Source organism: Leopardus geoffroyi, chromosome A3 (assembly GCF_018350155.1).
Source record: "Leopardus geoffroyi isolate Oge1 chromosome A3, O.geoffroyi_Oge1_pat1.0, whole genome shotgun sequence".
Taxonomy (NCBI): domain Eukaryota; kingdom Metazoa; phylum Chordata; class Mammalia; order Carnivora; family Felidae; genus Leopardus; species Leopardus geoffroyi.
This window is the reverse complement of record NC_059336.1, coordinates 104,735,134-104,747,906: the sequence shown is the minus strand read 5'-3', so window position 1 is coordinate 104,747,906 and position 12,773 is coordinate 104,735,134. Positions and strand designations below refer to the sequence as shown.

Below are 12,773 nucleotides of genomic sequence, written 5' to 3'. Positions count from 1 at the left end.
CCCTCCCCCACTCATGCTCTGTCTCTCTCTCTCTCTCTCTCTGTCAAAAATAAATAAACATTAAAAAAAAATTTTTTTAATAAAATGAAAACATTGAAAAAACTTTAAAAAATAAAAAAGAACTGTGCTTTTTAAAAAACACACCTAGGGGTGCCTGGGTGGCTCAGTCGGTTAAGCGGCCAACTTCGGCTCAGGTCTTGATCTCACGGTCCGTGAGTTCGAGCCCCGCGTCGGGCTCTGTGCTGGCAGCTCAGAGCCCGGAGCCTGTTTCACATTCTGTGTCTCCCTCTCTCTCTCTGACCCTCCCCCGTTCATGCTCTGTCTCTGTCTCAAAAATAAATAAACATTAAAAAAAAATTTTTTTTTTTTTTTAATAAAAAACACACCTAGACACGAGGAACCTGTCCTCATCTTGGTGCTCATGTTCTCTCAGCTGCTCCAGGGAATTACTGCTTTATTACTAAGCAAGAATTCTCAAGATGTAGGTGTGAGGAAGCCAATCTCTGCCTCCACTGTGTAGGCGTGGATAGGATAGTCTGCATTTTGGTTTCACAGATACTGATGTTGAGGGCAAGAAGGACATCATGTCTCATAGACCCGGTGGCCCGGCTCTCAGCTACAGCCTCATGTCTGCTGCTTTAGTACTAAAGGAGGACTGCTCATGGAGACCTATGCCTGGAGTTAACTTTGCTTTGGGATATTCTTTGAGATTAGACATAGCGCCATCTCCTGGTTCACTGTGGCTGACTTCTTCAGCCTGGAACCCCACCCAGCTGCCATGGCTGTAGCTGGCTTGCAACTGGACTGAGAACTTTCGGCATAAATATTCTTTCCCTTCAGCATTCATACACGAATACATTGTGAGAAAGGGAAGGTGTTATGTCAAAATATGGATGGAATGGCAGAGCTACACTAAGGAATTTTAGTTATCAATGAGACTAAACACATGTAACACAAAAACACAACCGCTAACCTGGAAACAAGGGTGATGGGTTAGTCTACTAGAGACCAAAGGTCAGGTTAGAGGGCAGAAGAGCCAAAGTTCAGAAGAGCCAACTGATGCTGGATGATGTCCCTAGTGAAGAACAGGGCATACCCAAACCAGGACTCCAGGAACCTCAAAGAAGAGTAGATTAAGAGCTAATAGCACAATTATCATGAAGGTATTTACAGTCCTACAGATGTATTAGCTTCATGTTAATTTTCTTACTGAAGTCTCTAGTTCTGGAAAGTGCTTTTGATTGAGGACTCAAGTTCTCATGACTAGACAGGTATTCATTCATTGAGAAAATATATAATAAGTGGCAGGCATCACACTGAGGACACAGCAGCTCACAGGTATGAAATAGTTCCTGTTCTTATGGAGTGGTCTAGAAATTAAAAAAATTAATTAATTATACATAAATAAATAAATAAATAAATAAATACAAACATACAATGCTTATCTCTGGGTCCCCTTCAAACACTTACAAAATATATTGATTGGAGAGCTTCTGACCAATTTGGGGATCCTCAGGGTATTATATTAAGTATGAGGCATCCCAGTGGAAGTCTATGGCACGGTCCATTAAGACTATTTATTGAGCCTCTAGGACCCAATGGAGACATGAGAATATGCGGTAGTTAGAAGGTGCTCAAACACAAATCTTCATTATCTTGCATAAAAGCATCTTAAGTCTCTGTGGGGGCCCCCTGCCGGGCTGGAGCACCTCTGTGACATTCTGACGGCTGCCTGGCATAACGTCGCTGATGTTGGATGATAGATGACTTACAACTGAACACCTTCCCGCACACGCTGCACTCGTAGGGCTTTTCTCCGGTGTGCACTCTCTGATGCTGAGTAAGTCGTCTTTTCTGAAGGAAGGCTTTCCCACATTCAGTGCACTCATAGGGCTTGTCTCCGCTATGAATTTTCTGATGCTGATTAAGGGACGAGCGGTCAAAGAAAACTTTCCCACACTCATTACATTCAAAAGGAGTCTCTCCAGTGTGTGCTCTCCGGTGGCGAATGAGGGAGGAGCGGTCAAACAGGGCTTTGCCACAGCCCTTGCATTCATAAGGCCGCTCTCCAGTGTGAGTGAGCTTGTGGCGAGCGAGGATGCTCTTCTGGCTAAAGGATTTCCCACATTCTGTGCACTCGTAAGGACTTTCTCCAGTATGAATTCTCCGATGGCGAGTAAAAGATGAGCGGACAAAGAAAGCCTTGCCACATTCGTTACATTTAAAGGGCTTCTCTCCGGTATGAGTTCGCTGGTGTTCAGTAAGGGTTAATCGGTCATAGAAAGTTTTCCCACATTCGTTGCATTCAAAGGGGCTCTTCCCACTGTGAGACATCAGATGTTTCTTAAGACTACTTCTATAGCTGAAGGCTTTCCCGCATTCTTTACAGTTGTAGGGCTTCTCTCCGGTGTGAGTCCTTTGATGGCGAGTGAGGGATAAGTGGTTATATAAGGTCTTCCCACATATGCTGCATTCAAGGTTTCTCCCCTTACTGTTGGTTTTCTTGGCAGGAGTGGATCTTTGCCTGGAGTCCTTCTCCTTGGGGGAGGATTTCTTCAAAATCTCCCCCGATAGATGTTCTTTCTTTGTGCCCCTGAGGTTTTCGGAGCCAAGTGCAAGACCCAGAGGACCATCTTTTCTGAGTTTTTCCATTAGTGTCTTTTGCAACTTTCCTTTTTTAGAAATATCCTGGCTTTTAGTTGAGTCCCAGCTCTCAAGTCTAGCATTCTGGTCTGAAACAAATAGAAAATATAGATATGACTGGGTCTTAGTGCTAGTGAAAAAGAGAACATTATCTTTGTTCAGAAAAGAATGAATACAAAATACTTCCTGGTTTATTGTAACTCCTCAAAAGCAAAGCATCAGAGAGAGGCTGAAAAATGGCAGAGGAAAACAGAGGAACAGAGATGGAAGTGGAAGGTGGTCATTTCGCCCACTAAACAAGTTTCTGTTATTCATTCGTTATATATTTTCTAGGTGCCTACAAAATGCGAGGCACAACAGAAGTCACTGGGACTCTAATGAACAAGACAGACATGGTCCCTGCCCTCATGATGCTTATATTCAACACAACAGGAGACAAAGAAAAAACAAATAAAACACCACAGATGGTGGTAAGTCCAGTGAAGAAAATAATGAACAGAAGTTGGAGTGGGGTCTTCTTTAGAGGAAAAACTTAAGAACGGTCATCTGGAAGTGACAGTTAAGCTGAGCTCTGAAAGATATGTTAACCATGAGAACAGCCAAAAGAAGAGCATTTCAGGGAGAGATCCATGCAGAAAAATAGGCTATACACAAAGAAGCATGGAAATGACTAGGCAGTTTATTACAGGTCAATGAGTTTAAACAGCAGAGAGTAAGTGGAGAGGCCAGCCTGGACCTGAGAAAGTGAACTGTCAATGACTACTGAACGGTTTTTAAAGGAAGAGGAAGGAGATATGGTAAAGGATAAGTAGGAAAGATAAAAAAGTGTTATCAGAGTTCATTATACATAGGTCTCAGCCTTCCCCCAACCCCCTTGCTACCTGTTCGTTCATCTGACAAATACCTGAGTGCGTGCGATGTACCAGGTACTATTCAAAACGTTGGGGATACATTAGTGAACGATACAAAACCTCTGATGGAGTTTACATTTTAATTAGTGGGCAGGTATGGACAGACAGTAAACAAAATAAAGAAGTAAAAAAAATACAGTATGTTAGGAAGACAGACTGGGAAGAGAGCTAGATAGTGCAGAGGCTGGGGAGGGGGAAGGTGATGGAGAGATTGCAATTAAAGATAGGGTCATCAGGGCAGGCCTGACTGAGAAGGCAGCACATTTGAGCAAAAACTTGAAAAGGGTGACAGGAAAGCCACATGGCTATCTGGGGGAATGAGTGTTCCAGACAAAAGCAGTGAACATCTCCACAGGCCTAAGAGGTCCTGAGGAATGGTCTCTGCAAGTGAACTGTCTATCGAAATCCTATCCGCCTAGTTTACACATACCTAAATAAGTACTTCCTGGGACTTCTCTTTCTTCATCTTCCTGAAAATCAAGTTTCCATGGCTCTTCACCTCTTTTCAACTGGAAAATCACATCCGGTTTAGGAACTAGAAGTCCTGCTCACAAAGGACAAAATGAGAAATGGCTGTTTGGGATGGAAATTCACAACCATCCCAGGGTTTAATAAAATCCCCTTATTCTCTAGATAGGAAAATGGCACTATCCAAAAATCATATGCTAATTTCTAAAATAAGATGCTAATTCTTCTTCTCTAAAGGGAAGTCGGTACTGACTTTCTGGAAAATCTGAATTAGATCTATTGAAGTAGTTCACGAATTTTTCTCTGATGTAGGAGGCACCTCCCCAAGATGGAACTAGTATTAAGAGTTGAGGGAGGGGCGCCTGGGTGGCGCAGTCGGTTAAGCGTCCGACTTCAGCCAGGTCACGATCTCGCGGTCCGGGAGTTCGAGCCCCGCGTCGGGCTCTGGGCTGATGGCTCAGAGCCTGGAGCCTGTTTCCGATTCTGTGTCTCCCTCTCTCTCTGCCCCTCCCCCGTTCATGCTCTGTCTCTCTCTGTCCCAAAAAAGATAAATAAACGTTGAAAAAAAAAAAAAGAAAACGGAAACTTTTTTTTTTTAAGAATATGCAGAAGCGGGGCGCCTGGGTGGCGCAGTCGGTTAAGCTTCCGACTTCAGCCAGGTCACGATCTCGCGGTCCGTGAGTTCGAGCCCCGTGTCGGGCTCTGGGCTGATGGCTCAGAGCCTGGAGCCTGTTTCCGATTCTGTGTCTCCCTCTCTCTCTGCCCCTCCCCCGTTCATGCTCTGTCTCTGTCCCCCCAAAAATAAATAAACGTTGAAAAAAAAATTAAAAAAAAAAAAAAGAGTTGAGGGAAAATTCTTAGCTTAGAGAAGTGGAATATGGAGAAGGTTCTGCACCTCAAGGAACTAAGGTGAAGAAGCTACCCCATCTTCTTTTGTAGTTTCTTAAAGAATAGATTTGTATCCTTTAATTATACTTCCGTGCAATTATACTGAATTTGAAGCAACTAACAAATCAAACTGGAATAGTTTAAGAAATATGACTCAACTAATGTGCAGTTAATACTAAACACTTAAAACTAAAGATATCAGTGAACAATTTTTTAGAAATCCTTAAAAAATGAATTATAATGGGGCGCCTGGGTGGCGCAGTCGGTTAAGCGTCCGACTTCAGCCAGGTCACGATCTCGCGGTCCGTGAGTTCGAGCCCCGCTTCGGGCTCTGGGCTGATGGCTCAGAGCCTGGAGCCTGTTTCCGATTCTGTGTCTCCCTCTCTCTCTGCCCCTCCCCTGTTCATGCTCTGTCTCTCTCTGTCCCAAAAATAAATAAACGTTGAAAAAAAAAATATTAAAAAAAAAATGAATTATAATGTCTTTGGTTTTTGATGATTTAAAGTAATGACATTTATAAATGTTATATAATATAAATTTATATGGTGACATACATACATTTTCTATATTTATGTTTTAAAATGCAATACTAAATGTTTAAGACATACAAAAAAGCATAAAGACTAAAACAAAAAGCTATGAACCCACCATCTAACTTGATATTAACACTAAAATTGAAGCCCCTCCTTCATCCCCTCTCCCTTCCCCTACTGAGGTACCCACCATACTAAATATGATGTAAATCACTCTATGCATTTAAAAATGTTTCCTCGGGGCGCCTGGGTGGCTCAGTCGGTTAAGCGTCCGACTTCAGCTCAGGTCATGATCTCACACTCTGTGAGTTTGAGCCCCACGTTGGGCTCTGCACTGACAGCCTGGAGCCTGCTTCAGATTCTGTTTCTCCCTCTTTCTCTGCCCCATCCCCGCTCATGCTCTGTCTCTTTCTGTCTCTCAAAAAATGAATAAACGTTAAAAAAAATTATTTTTTAATATGTTATGTTCAGGGCACCTGGGTGGCTCAGTTGGTTAAGCGCCTGACTCTTGATTTCGGCTTAGGTCATGATTTTACCATTCATGGGACTGAGCCCATGAGGAGCTATATGCTGACAGCACATAGCCTGCTTGGGATTCTCTCTCTCTCCTTCTCTCTCTGCCCCTCCCCTGCTCATGCTCTCTCTCTCAAAATAAATAAACGTTAAAAAAATATGTAATGTTCACTGTAGACCATTAAGAAATATAAAAAAGAGAAAAAGTCACTTGTAAGTCTACTAGTCAAAGACAATTAGGGGTAAAATTTTGGTGTAGATTCTTCCACTTTTTCTATGCATATAGATATATGTTGTGAATGTACTCAAGTTCCAATCATTTTGTAGCCTGCTTTTATCATTTAACAACATATCATGAATATCTTTCTAACTCTATAAATATCATTCATGGTCAAGGCCCATCCTATACTATAGCCCATTATGGATGTACAATGGTTTATTTACCTAAATCCCTACTACCAAGTACCTGTGCTGTTTCCATTGTTTCACAATTTTAGCCAAAACAGGGATACACATTTATCTGATTTTCCCCCCTTAGGACAATTCCCAGAAAAAGGGCTACCCATTTTCCATTTTATTTAACACAATTTTTTGCTTAAAGCTAGAGTCTCAGACCAAACTTCACTTATCCTTCAGACTCTATCCGGATCCAAAGGACCATTTACTGATAGTACTGACAGCCATTAGTTAAATACAAGCAAACAACGAAAGGTAAATAAATTCACAAACCACTTGTACCTTTGCTAGGGATCTATCTAAAGATGTACAATTCTGCCCCAGTAAGTAAAGAAGGGCCAGGGACACCTGGGTGGCTCAGTCAGTTAAGCGTCCGACTCTTGATTTTGGTTCAGGTCATGATCTCACAGTAGTGAGATGGAGCCCCATGTTGGGTTCCACACTGAGCATAGAACCTGCTTGGGATTCTCTCTCTCTCCTTCTCTCTCTCTCTCTCTCCCTCTCCCTTTCCCCTCTCTCAAAAATAAATAAATAAACTTTAAAAAAAGGGGGGGCGTATTCTCTACACACACACCCAATGGCAGATTCTGAGTCACTGAAGAAAGTCATACTTACCCAAAGAAACAAAACCCTGATAATTCTCCAGCATCACCTCCCTGTAAAGAGCCCTCTGAGTAGGCACCAGCTGCTTCCACTCATCCTTTGAGAACTTCACAGCCACATCCTTAAACTTGAGTGACTTCTGAAAAGACAAACATGTTCTTACTCACCTACGTGTCTTCTTTTATGTCTCACTGAGGAAGAGTAAAGACTACAGCACTGGAAGACATGGCATAAAAAAGAAACCGTTTTGATGATGTAAGGGCACTGGATATTTTAAGTAAGAGGTACAGGTCTGTGACCTGAGGCATGAAACTCTTGGTGATGGCCTCATGTCATCATATCCATGACAGAGCCTCCAAACTTCAGGGACACTGTTACTGGCCTCAATTTTTTAAACTATCAATTAAAGAATTAGATTAGATGATCTTTAAATTCCCTTTCAGCTCTAACACTCATGGATCCATGAGATCTCAGTTTGAACAACACGTTCTCAAGTCAAGGGAAGATCTATGATGAGTGTACAAAGAACAGAGGATACTTGTAAGAGCTAAAACTGAAGAAAAAGGATAAAAAATATGGTGTCCCTTTGAAAGGAAGATAATATTCCAGACTAGAGGATTCAGAAGTTTTATATTCTCATGAAAGTTCTCTAAGCACTCCCTGAGCCATGGCTAGGGGCAGAACTGCCTCAATTCTCTGCTTCCCCACCATTACAAAACACAGGACGGGGCTGGTCATCAAGGCCTTATGAAGGGCCATCTAGAAGGAAGATCCCGGGGCACCTGGGTGGCTCAGCTGGTTGGGCGTCCGACTTCAGCTCAGGTCATGATCTCACGGTCTGTGAGTTTGAGCCCCGCATCGGGCTCTGTGCTGACAGCTCAGAGCCTGGAGCCTGCTTCCGATTCTGTGTCTCTCTCTCTGCCCCTCTGCTGCTCATGCTCTGCCTCTCTCAATCTCAAAAATGAATAAATGTTAAAAAAAAAAAAAAAAAAAACAACTTTAGAAGGAAGATCCCTACAGCTTTGTTGTATGTTGAGAAGGGAGAGAATCTGAAGCCAGAAAGGGTACTAGTCTTTTCTCTAGAGCACCACTTCTACCAAAATGAGACCAATCTCAAGGCTCCGGACTGAAGAAAATCCAACTCACCTGCCATCTGGCTGTTAGAGGTACAGCTGCCATTCTCTCCTCTACTATGTCCTCTTGGAAAAGGCCCAGGTCAGAGTTGGCAGAGCTAGAGAAGGAAACATGAAAAGAGACCACTCCCATTTCATAGTTATCTGACCCAGACTAAAAATCCCTACATATCCATTAGGTGTGAAACAGTCCTTACGCTCAATACCACTAAGAGCAAAGCAAGCCTAGAAGTAAATTTACCCTTTCCCAGGAGATGGAAATTACGGATAGTGCACAACTCTGTTCCTGAGTTAGCAGCTTCCTGGGAACAGAGCTCTGTTCCCATATCAGAAAACTATTAAAAATCAAATAGTTTACAATGAAGTCAATTTTTACTCCGTTTTATAAATCTATAAATAAGCATTGTGCTCTGTAGTATTTTGACATAAATAAGCAACTTAATAAATAACTCAATCTGACTTTTAAATTCAAGATGACCAGACAGATGCTTATACTAGCATTTTTTTTAAAGGCTAATGTGGAGCCTATATGGCCAAGAATAAAAAAGCAAAAGCAAATTCGTGTATTAGTGTTATTAGTCAAGTTTTGTTTAGTTCTAAGGGCCAGAAATACGTTCAAGCAAGCTACGGTGTTATTTTTAGGATACAATGGACATTATAAGGATACTGTAATTAAACAGCATCTAGGCCTCATGACATCTGTCCCCTACTGGGATGAAGAGCACTGGCCTCCTGTCCTAATTCTTTCCTGATTGCTAAAGGTCCCAAGTAGAGGTTCAAGAAGTGACTGGGTCCTATCCAATCAAGAAATGGAGTCAGGGGCACCTGGGTGGCTCAGTTGGTTAAGCATTCAACCCTCGATTTCAGCTCAAGTCATGATCTCACAGTTCCTGAGATTGAGTCTTGAGTCGGGCTCAGTACTGACAGTGCAGAGCCTGCTTGGGATTCTCTCTCTCTCCCTCTCTCTCTGTCCCTCCCCCACTCACACGCACATGCTTGTGCTCTTTCTCTCTCTCAAAAAGAAACAAACTTAAACAAAAAATTAAACAACAACAGCAACAACAACAACACAAGAAATGGAGTCAAACACCAAATGCTAGAAATTCCAGCCAGTTTCTTTACGGTCATCTTTTTTTTTTTGTTAGAGTCCATTTTTTTAAGTTTATTATTTAGTAATCTCTATACCCAACGTGGGGCTTGAACGCATGACCCTGAGATCAAGAGTCGTATGCTCCTCTGACTGAGCCAGCCAGAGGCCCCTGTTGGAGTCATTTTTAAAGTTTCCATAGAACTAGGAGGCTATATGCAAAATGAAACCCAGCTATTCAATTCAGTCCAGAACTGAATACAATTGCTTCTCCAGCAAAAGGGGCAGCAGGACCAACCGGGATGGACTGACTGACCGCTGCCCCTACAGCACTGGCTGGCATCACAGAAGCCCATGGGAAATAAAGGATTAGCTAGAGAGCTAGGGTGTCCAGAGTGCAATGGTCACCTGCAGAGACAGACCCTACGCGAAGTTTGGTTTCAATATTGAGAATGATGATGCCACACGCACAAACACAGACCAAGTATATAAAAAGGTTTATTACTTATGTCATTGAGGTCTCTGGAGAGAGCAGAGCCAGTCTCTCAATAGGTCCAAAATGGCTCTAGAGAGGAGGAGGAAAGGAGGAAAGGAGACCAGCCTGGTCTTCATTGTGGTTAGGGGGCAGGGCCAGGGTGAGCATGCCCACATGCCCACAGGAAGGGGCTTGTGTGATTGGAATCCCCCGCCAATGCCCAAGGAGAGAGCATTCAGACTTCCTTATCAGCTTGTCCAGGTGTGAGACACAAGGGCAAGAAGGAGGGGTGAGTCTTAAAAGCCCAGCAGTCAAGTATCAAGGCAGACCGCACAGTGTAACTATATGTCTGAAACAGGAGGAAGAATCTCCGTCCTCTTCTCTCCAGGCCTTCTGATCTTTGGGCCTGATATGGAGACAATCTGTGACATAACAGCAACTGGAAGACAGGAGAGGGAATACTATTCTCAAGAAAAAGATTCATTTACCTAACAGAAGCTTTATTCAGAGGATCTGAAAAATCCTTCCAGGAGTAGAGCCGGGAACAACGATCTCCCCGAACTTCCCTGTCCACAGGGAATGCCAGAATAGCATTCTCTCAGGGTTTTATTACAAAGACTGTTAAAAATGTAGTCGGTATCCAGTAGGGAGGGCAAAAGACTAGAAAAAGAAAGAGGGTAAAGGGACCCAATAGTACTCATCCAAGGCTGACTCTATGTAATATAATCCCTACAAACCAGTAGGATAAGTCACATTTGGCACTATCTTCTGGACTCCAATTATGATGGTGATCCACTACCAATCAGATTTTTTTTTTTCATGAATAGACTTGTGTATCCTGCTGGATACTGAAGGATAATGATGGTGCCATACATCTTTATCTCTTGCTCTTGAGATCAAGATAGAGCAACGTATCTTGATAGAGAACCTGGATATACCATCTTGGACATTTAGAATGGCCAACAGCAAGATTACATTGATAATTTCTGTGTACGCAGGCCATCTGACATGTGCCTGGAGGTGACCACAAATGAGAATGGTGCTGGAACCAAGCCACCAAGGGCTACATGGGTCTTGCACCTCTTCATCCCCCAAGAGAATGTTCTGAGTTCTCAGAGGAATGTTCTCGGAACATTCTCCTCTGTACAGACAAGGTTCAATAAGGTCTTTCGCTCCCAGCCCTCCTGAGTTTATTGCTCTAACACCCACAATGAAGTGGCCATGGTCTCTGTGTCTCCTACTTAGAATTCTCAAGACCTTTGTGGTTGTTAGCCATTGAGAGGCTAATGACCTTAGATCACGTTTCCACCTCTTGCCCACTCAGCCATTGCCAAGGAGCACAATGAAGGGCAGTTCTCAGAGACATGAACTATGGCCAGGACAGGCCTACCACTCTTTACAGAGTGATTTTCTTAGTAGTCGTATTTCAAGGTGAGTGACAGGCAACAAAAAGCATCTACTGTTCTGTCTCTGGAGCTCTGCCAACACTTCACACTTTTCAAGGCAATATCTTTATTCACATCCATACATTACTAAAAACGGTCTCTATTTCCTGGCCAAAGCTGACTGGCATCTGAACCAATTAGTCCTTCCCCTGGCATTTTGGAAGTGGAACCAAGAAAAAGAGGTCAGCCTCTCATGAGGCTCCCCTTGAGGGCATGAAAACCCGGGAGCCCTTGACAGTCACATTTTGTCATGCCATCTGAGAGCAGAAAAAGCCAGTCAGCAGTGACAGGGAAATATAAAACATAAGTACAAACAGAAGTAAAGGCAAGGGGTTAAGAGAGGGTCCTGAATTTTTTTGTTCTGTCCCCAGTTGCAGTTTACAAGCACACCGCAGTCTTTTTCCTTGGGTTCCGTGACCTAACCAAGCATCCTCAAAATGAACCCCCCTTCTATTAGTTTGAGTGGGGTTTCTGCAGTTTGCAACCCAAAGAGACCTAAGACAGGGAGCAAAACCAATCTTCTACCTTCTTACCTGAGGTTTCATTGTTCACGTTCTGCTACCAGACCTCTCCTTTTAAGAGCTCTTTTGAGTCCTGGGGGTACATAGAGGACACAGCATCCAGTGTGGCTCACAGAACCAAAAGGGTGCCATTAATCTTAAGATGCCTGCCAGTATCATTAAAACAAGCTATGGATGTTTCCAGCCAAGCCTATAAACTCTTTTCCAATTCATAACCAAATTGATCCACATCACAAAACAAAGACTCAGGGTCATTACCTTCTTTGAACGCTCAGATTTCTGATTCAATCACCTGGTGTATACTATCTTATACTACAGTTATTTGTATCTTTATCTTTCCAAGTAGGTAAAACTTGGGAGTCAAATCTTGCTTTCCTCACACTAAGAAAGCTATTTCCACATACTTAGTACTCCAGAAATCTTTGCAGACTAATTGAAATACGAAGTTTTGCAAGAAAGTCTAGTTGGTGCTGGAAAGCAGCTCTCAAAGAGGGAGCGCCACTGGACAGCTCCAAGAAGCCGGATGCAAGGGGTTGAAACCCTGGCCCCGGGAACCGAGAGAAATGAGTAATTGAGGGGCTTTCCGGGAAGGATGGACCAGCAGGATTCAGCGGAGTCAGTTCAATCCTGGTGTACTGAGCCCCCAGCACTTCCCAAGCAGGGGAAGGACCGCCTCGGGAGGAAATGCGCCATTCTACCCGGCGGATACACACTGCGGAGCGCGGCCCTGCGCACCCCAGCGCACGTCATCTCACACTGCGGGGCCAGGCTACAGACGTCTCACTTCACCTCGCACCCATGTCGTCACCCTGAGTCGCTCCGGGCCTGCAGCTGGCGCCTCCTCCCCTTCCCCGCTGCAGGTCGGATCAAGGTCAGCCTGGGAGCAGCGGCCAAGGATAGTTCCAAACACCCCATTTCGGTTCCACCCTCACGTCACCGCGCCTCGCAGCCCAACTTCCTTCCCGGCCCGTTCTTCAACACCTTCCTCTCGCCGCAGCCACGGCCTCCACCACACCCTACCCCTGGTCCTCACCTTGGGCGCCAACCGGCTCCCGGCGGCCCCACGAGGAGCAGGACCACAGAGCGCCTGCGCAAAG

General features: G+C 43.9%; 2 protein-coding genes across 11 annotated transcripts in view; both read right to left on the bottom strand.

The window, feature by feature from the left end:
• The window catches only part of LOC123581154 (zinc finger protein 501), a 22,460-nt gene extending 20,879 nt beyond the window's left edge, over positions 1–1,581 (bottom strand). The window contains exon 1 of the mRNA XM_045446936.1: positions 1,471–1,581. The gene's annotated coding sequence lies outside the window, so the exon portion shown is untranslated. The remainder of the gene's footprint in view (positions 1–1,470) is intronic.
• On the bottom strand, positions 1,258–12,773 carry LOC123581157 (zinc finger protein 2-like). Of its 10 annotated transcripts, XM_045446942.1 has the most exons (7): positions 12,710–12,748; positions 11,689–11,749; positions 9,741–10,149; positions 8,162–8,246; positions 7,028–7,154; positions 3,985–4,098; positions 1,258–2,732 (listed from the first exon to the last, which is right to left on the bottom strand). In XM_045446942.1, the coding sequence occupies exons 4-7, from the start codon at positions 8,192–8,194 to the stop codon at positions 1,672–1,674; spliced, it is 1,335 nt and encodes a 444-aa protein (XP_045302898.1). In that variant the 5' UTR covers positions 8,195–8,246; positions 9,741–10,149; positions 11,689–11,749; positions 12,710–12,748; the 3' UTR covers positions 1,258–1,671. The 10 variants fall into 10 exon arrangements, with proteins under 10 accessions (XP_045302898.1, XP_045302900.1, XP_045302905.1 ...); XM_045446944.1 differs by lacking the exon at positions 11,689–11,749 and having other exon boundaries at positions 12,710–12,773; XM_045446949.1 differs by lacking the exon at positions 11,689–11,749 and having other exon boundaries at positions 9,741–9,800; positions 12,710–12,758.

Excerpts from the sequence above, each read along its gene's own strand:
- LOC123581157 (XM_045446939.1), bottom strand. The coding sequence starts at position 8,281 with ATGGGAGTGGTCTCTTTTCATGTTTCCTTCTCTAGCTCTGCCAACTCT. Across the intron at positions 7,155-8,161 it reads CTCTAACAGCCAGATGGCAG|AAGTCACTCAAGTTTAAGGA; the intron begins GTGAGTTGGATT and ends TTGTCTTTTCAG. Across the intron at positions 2,733-3,984 it reads CCCAGGAAGTACTTATTTAG|ACCAGAATGCTAGACTTGAG; the intron begins GTATGTGTAAAC and ends TATTTGTTTCAG.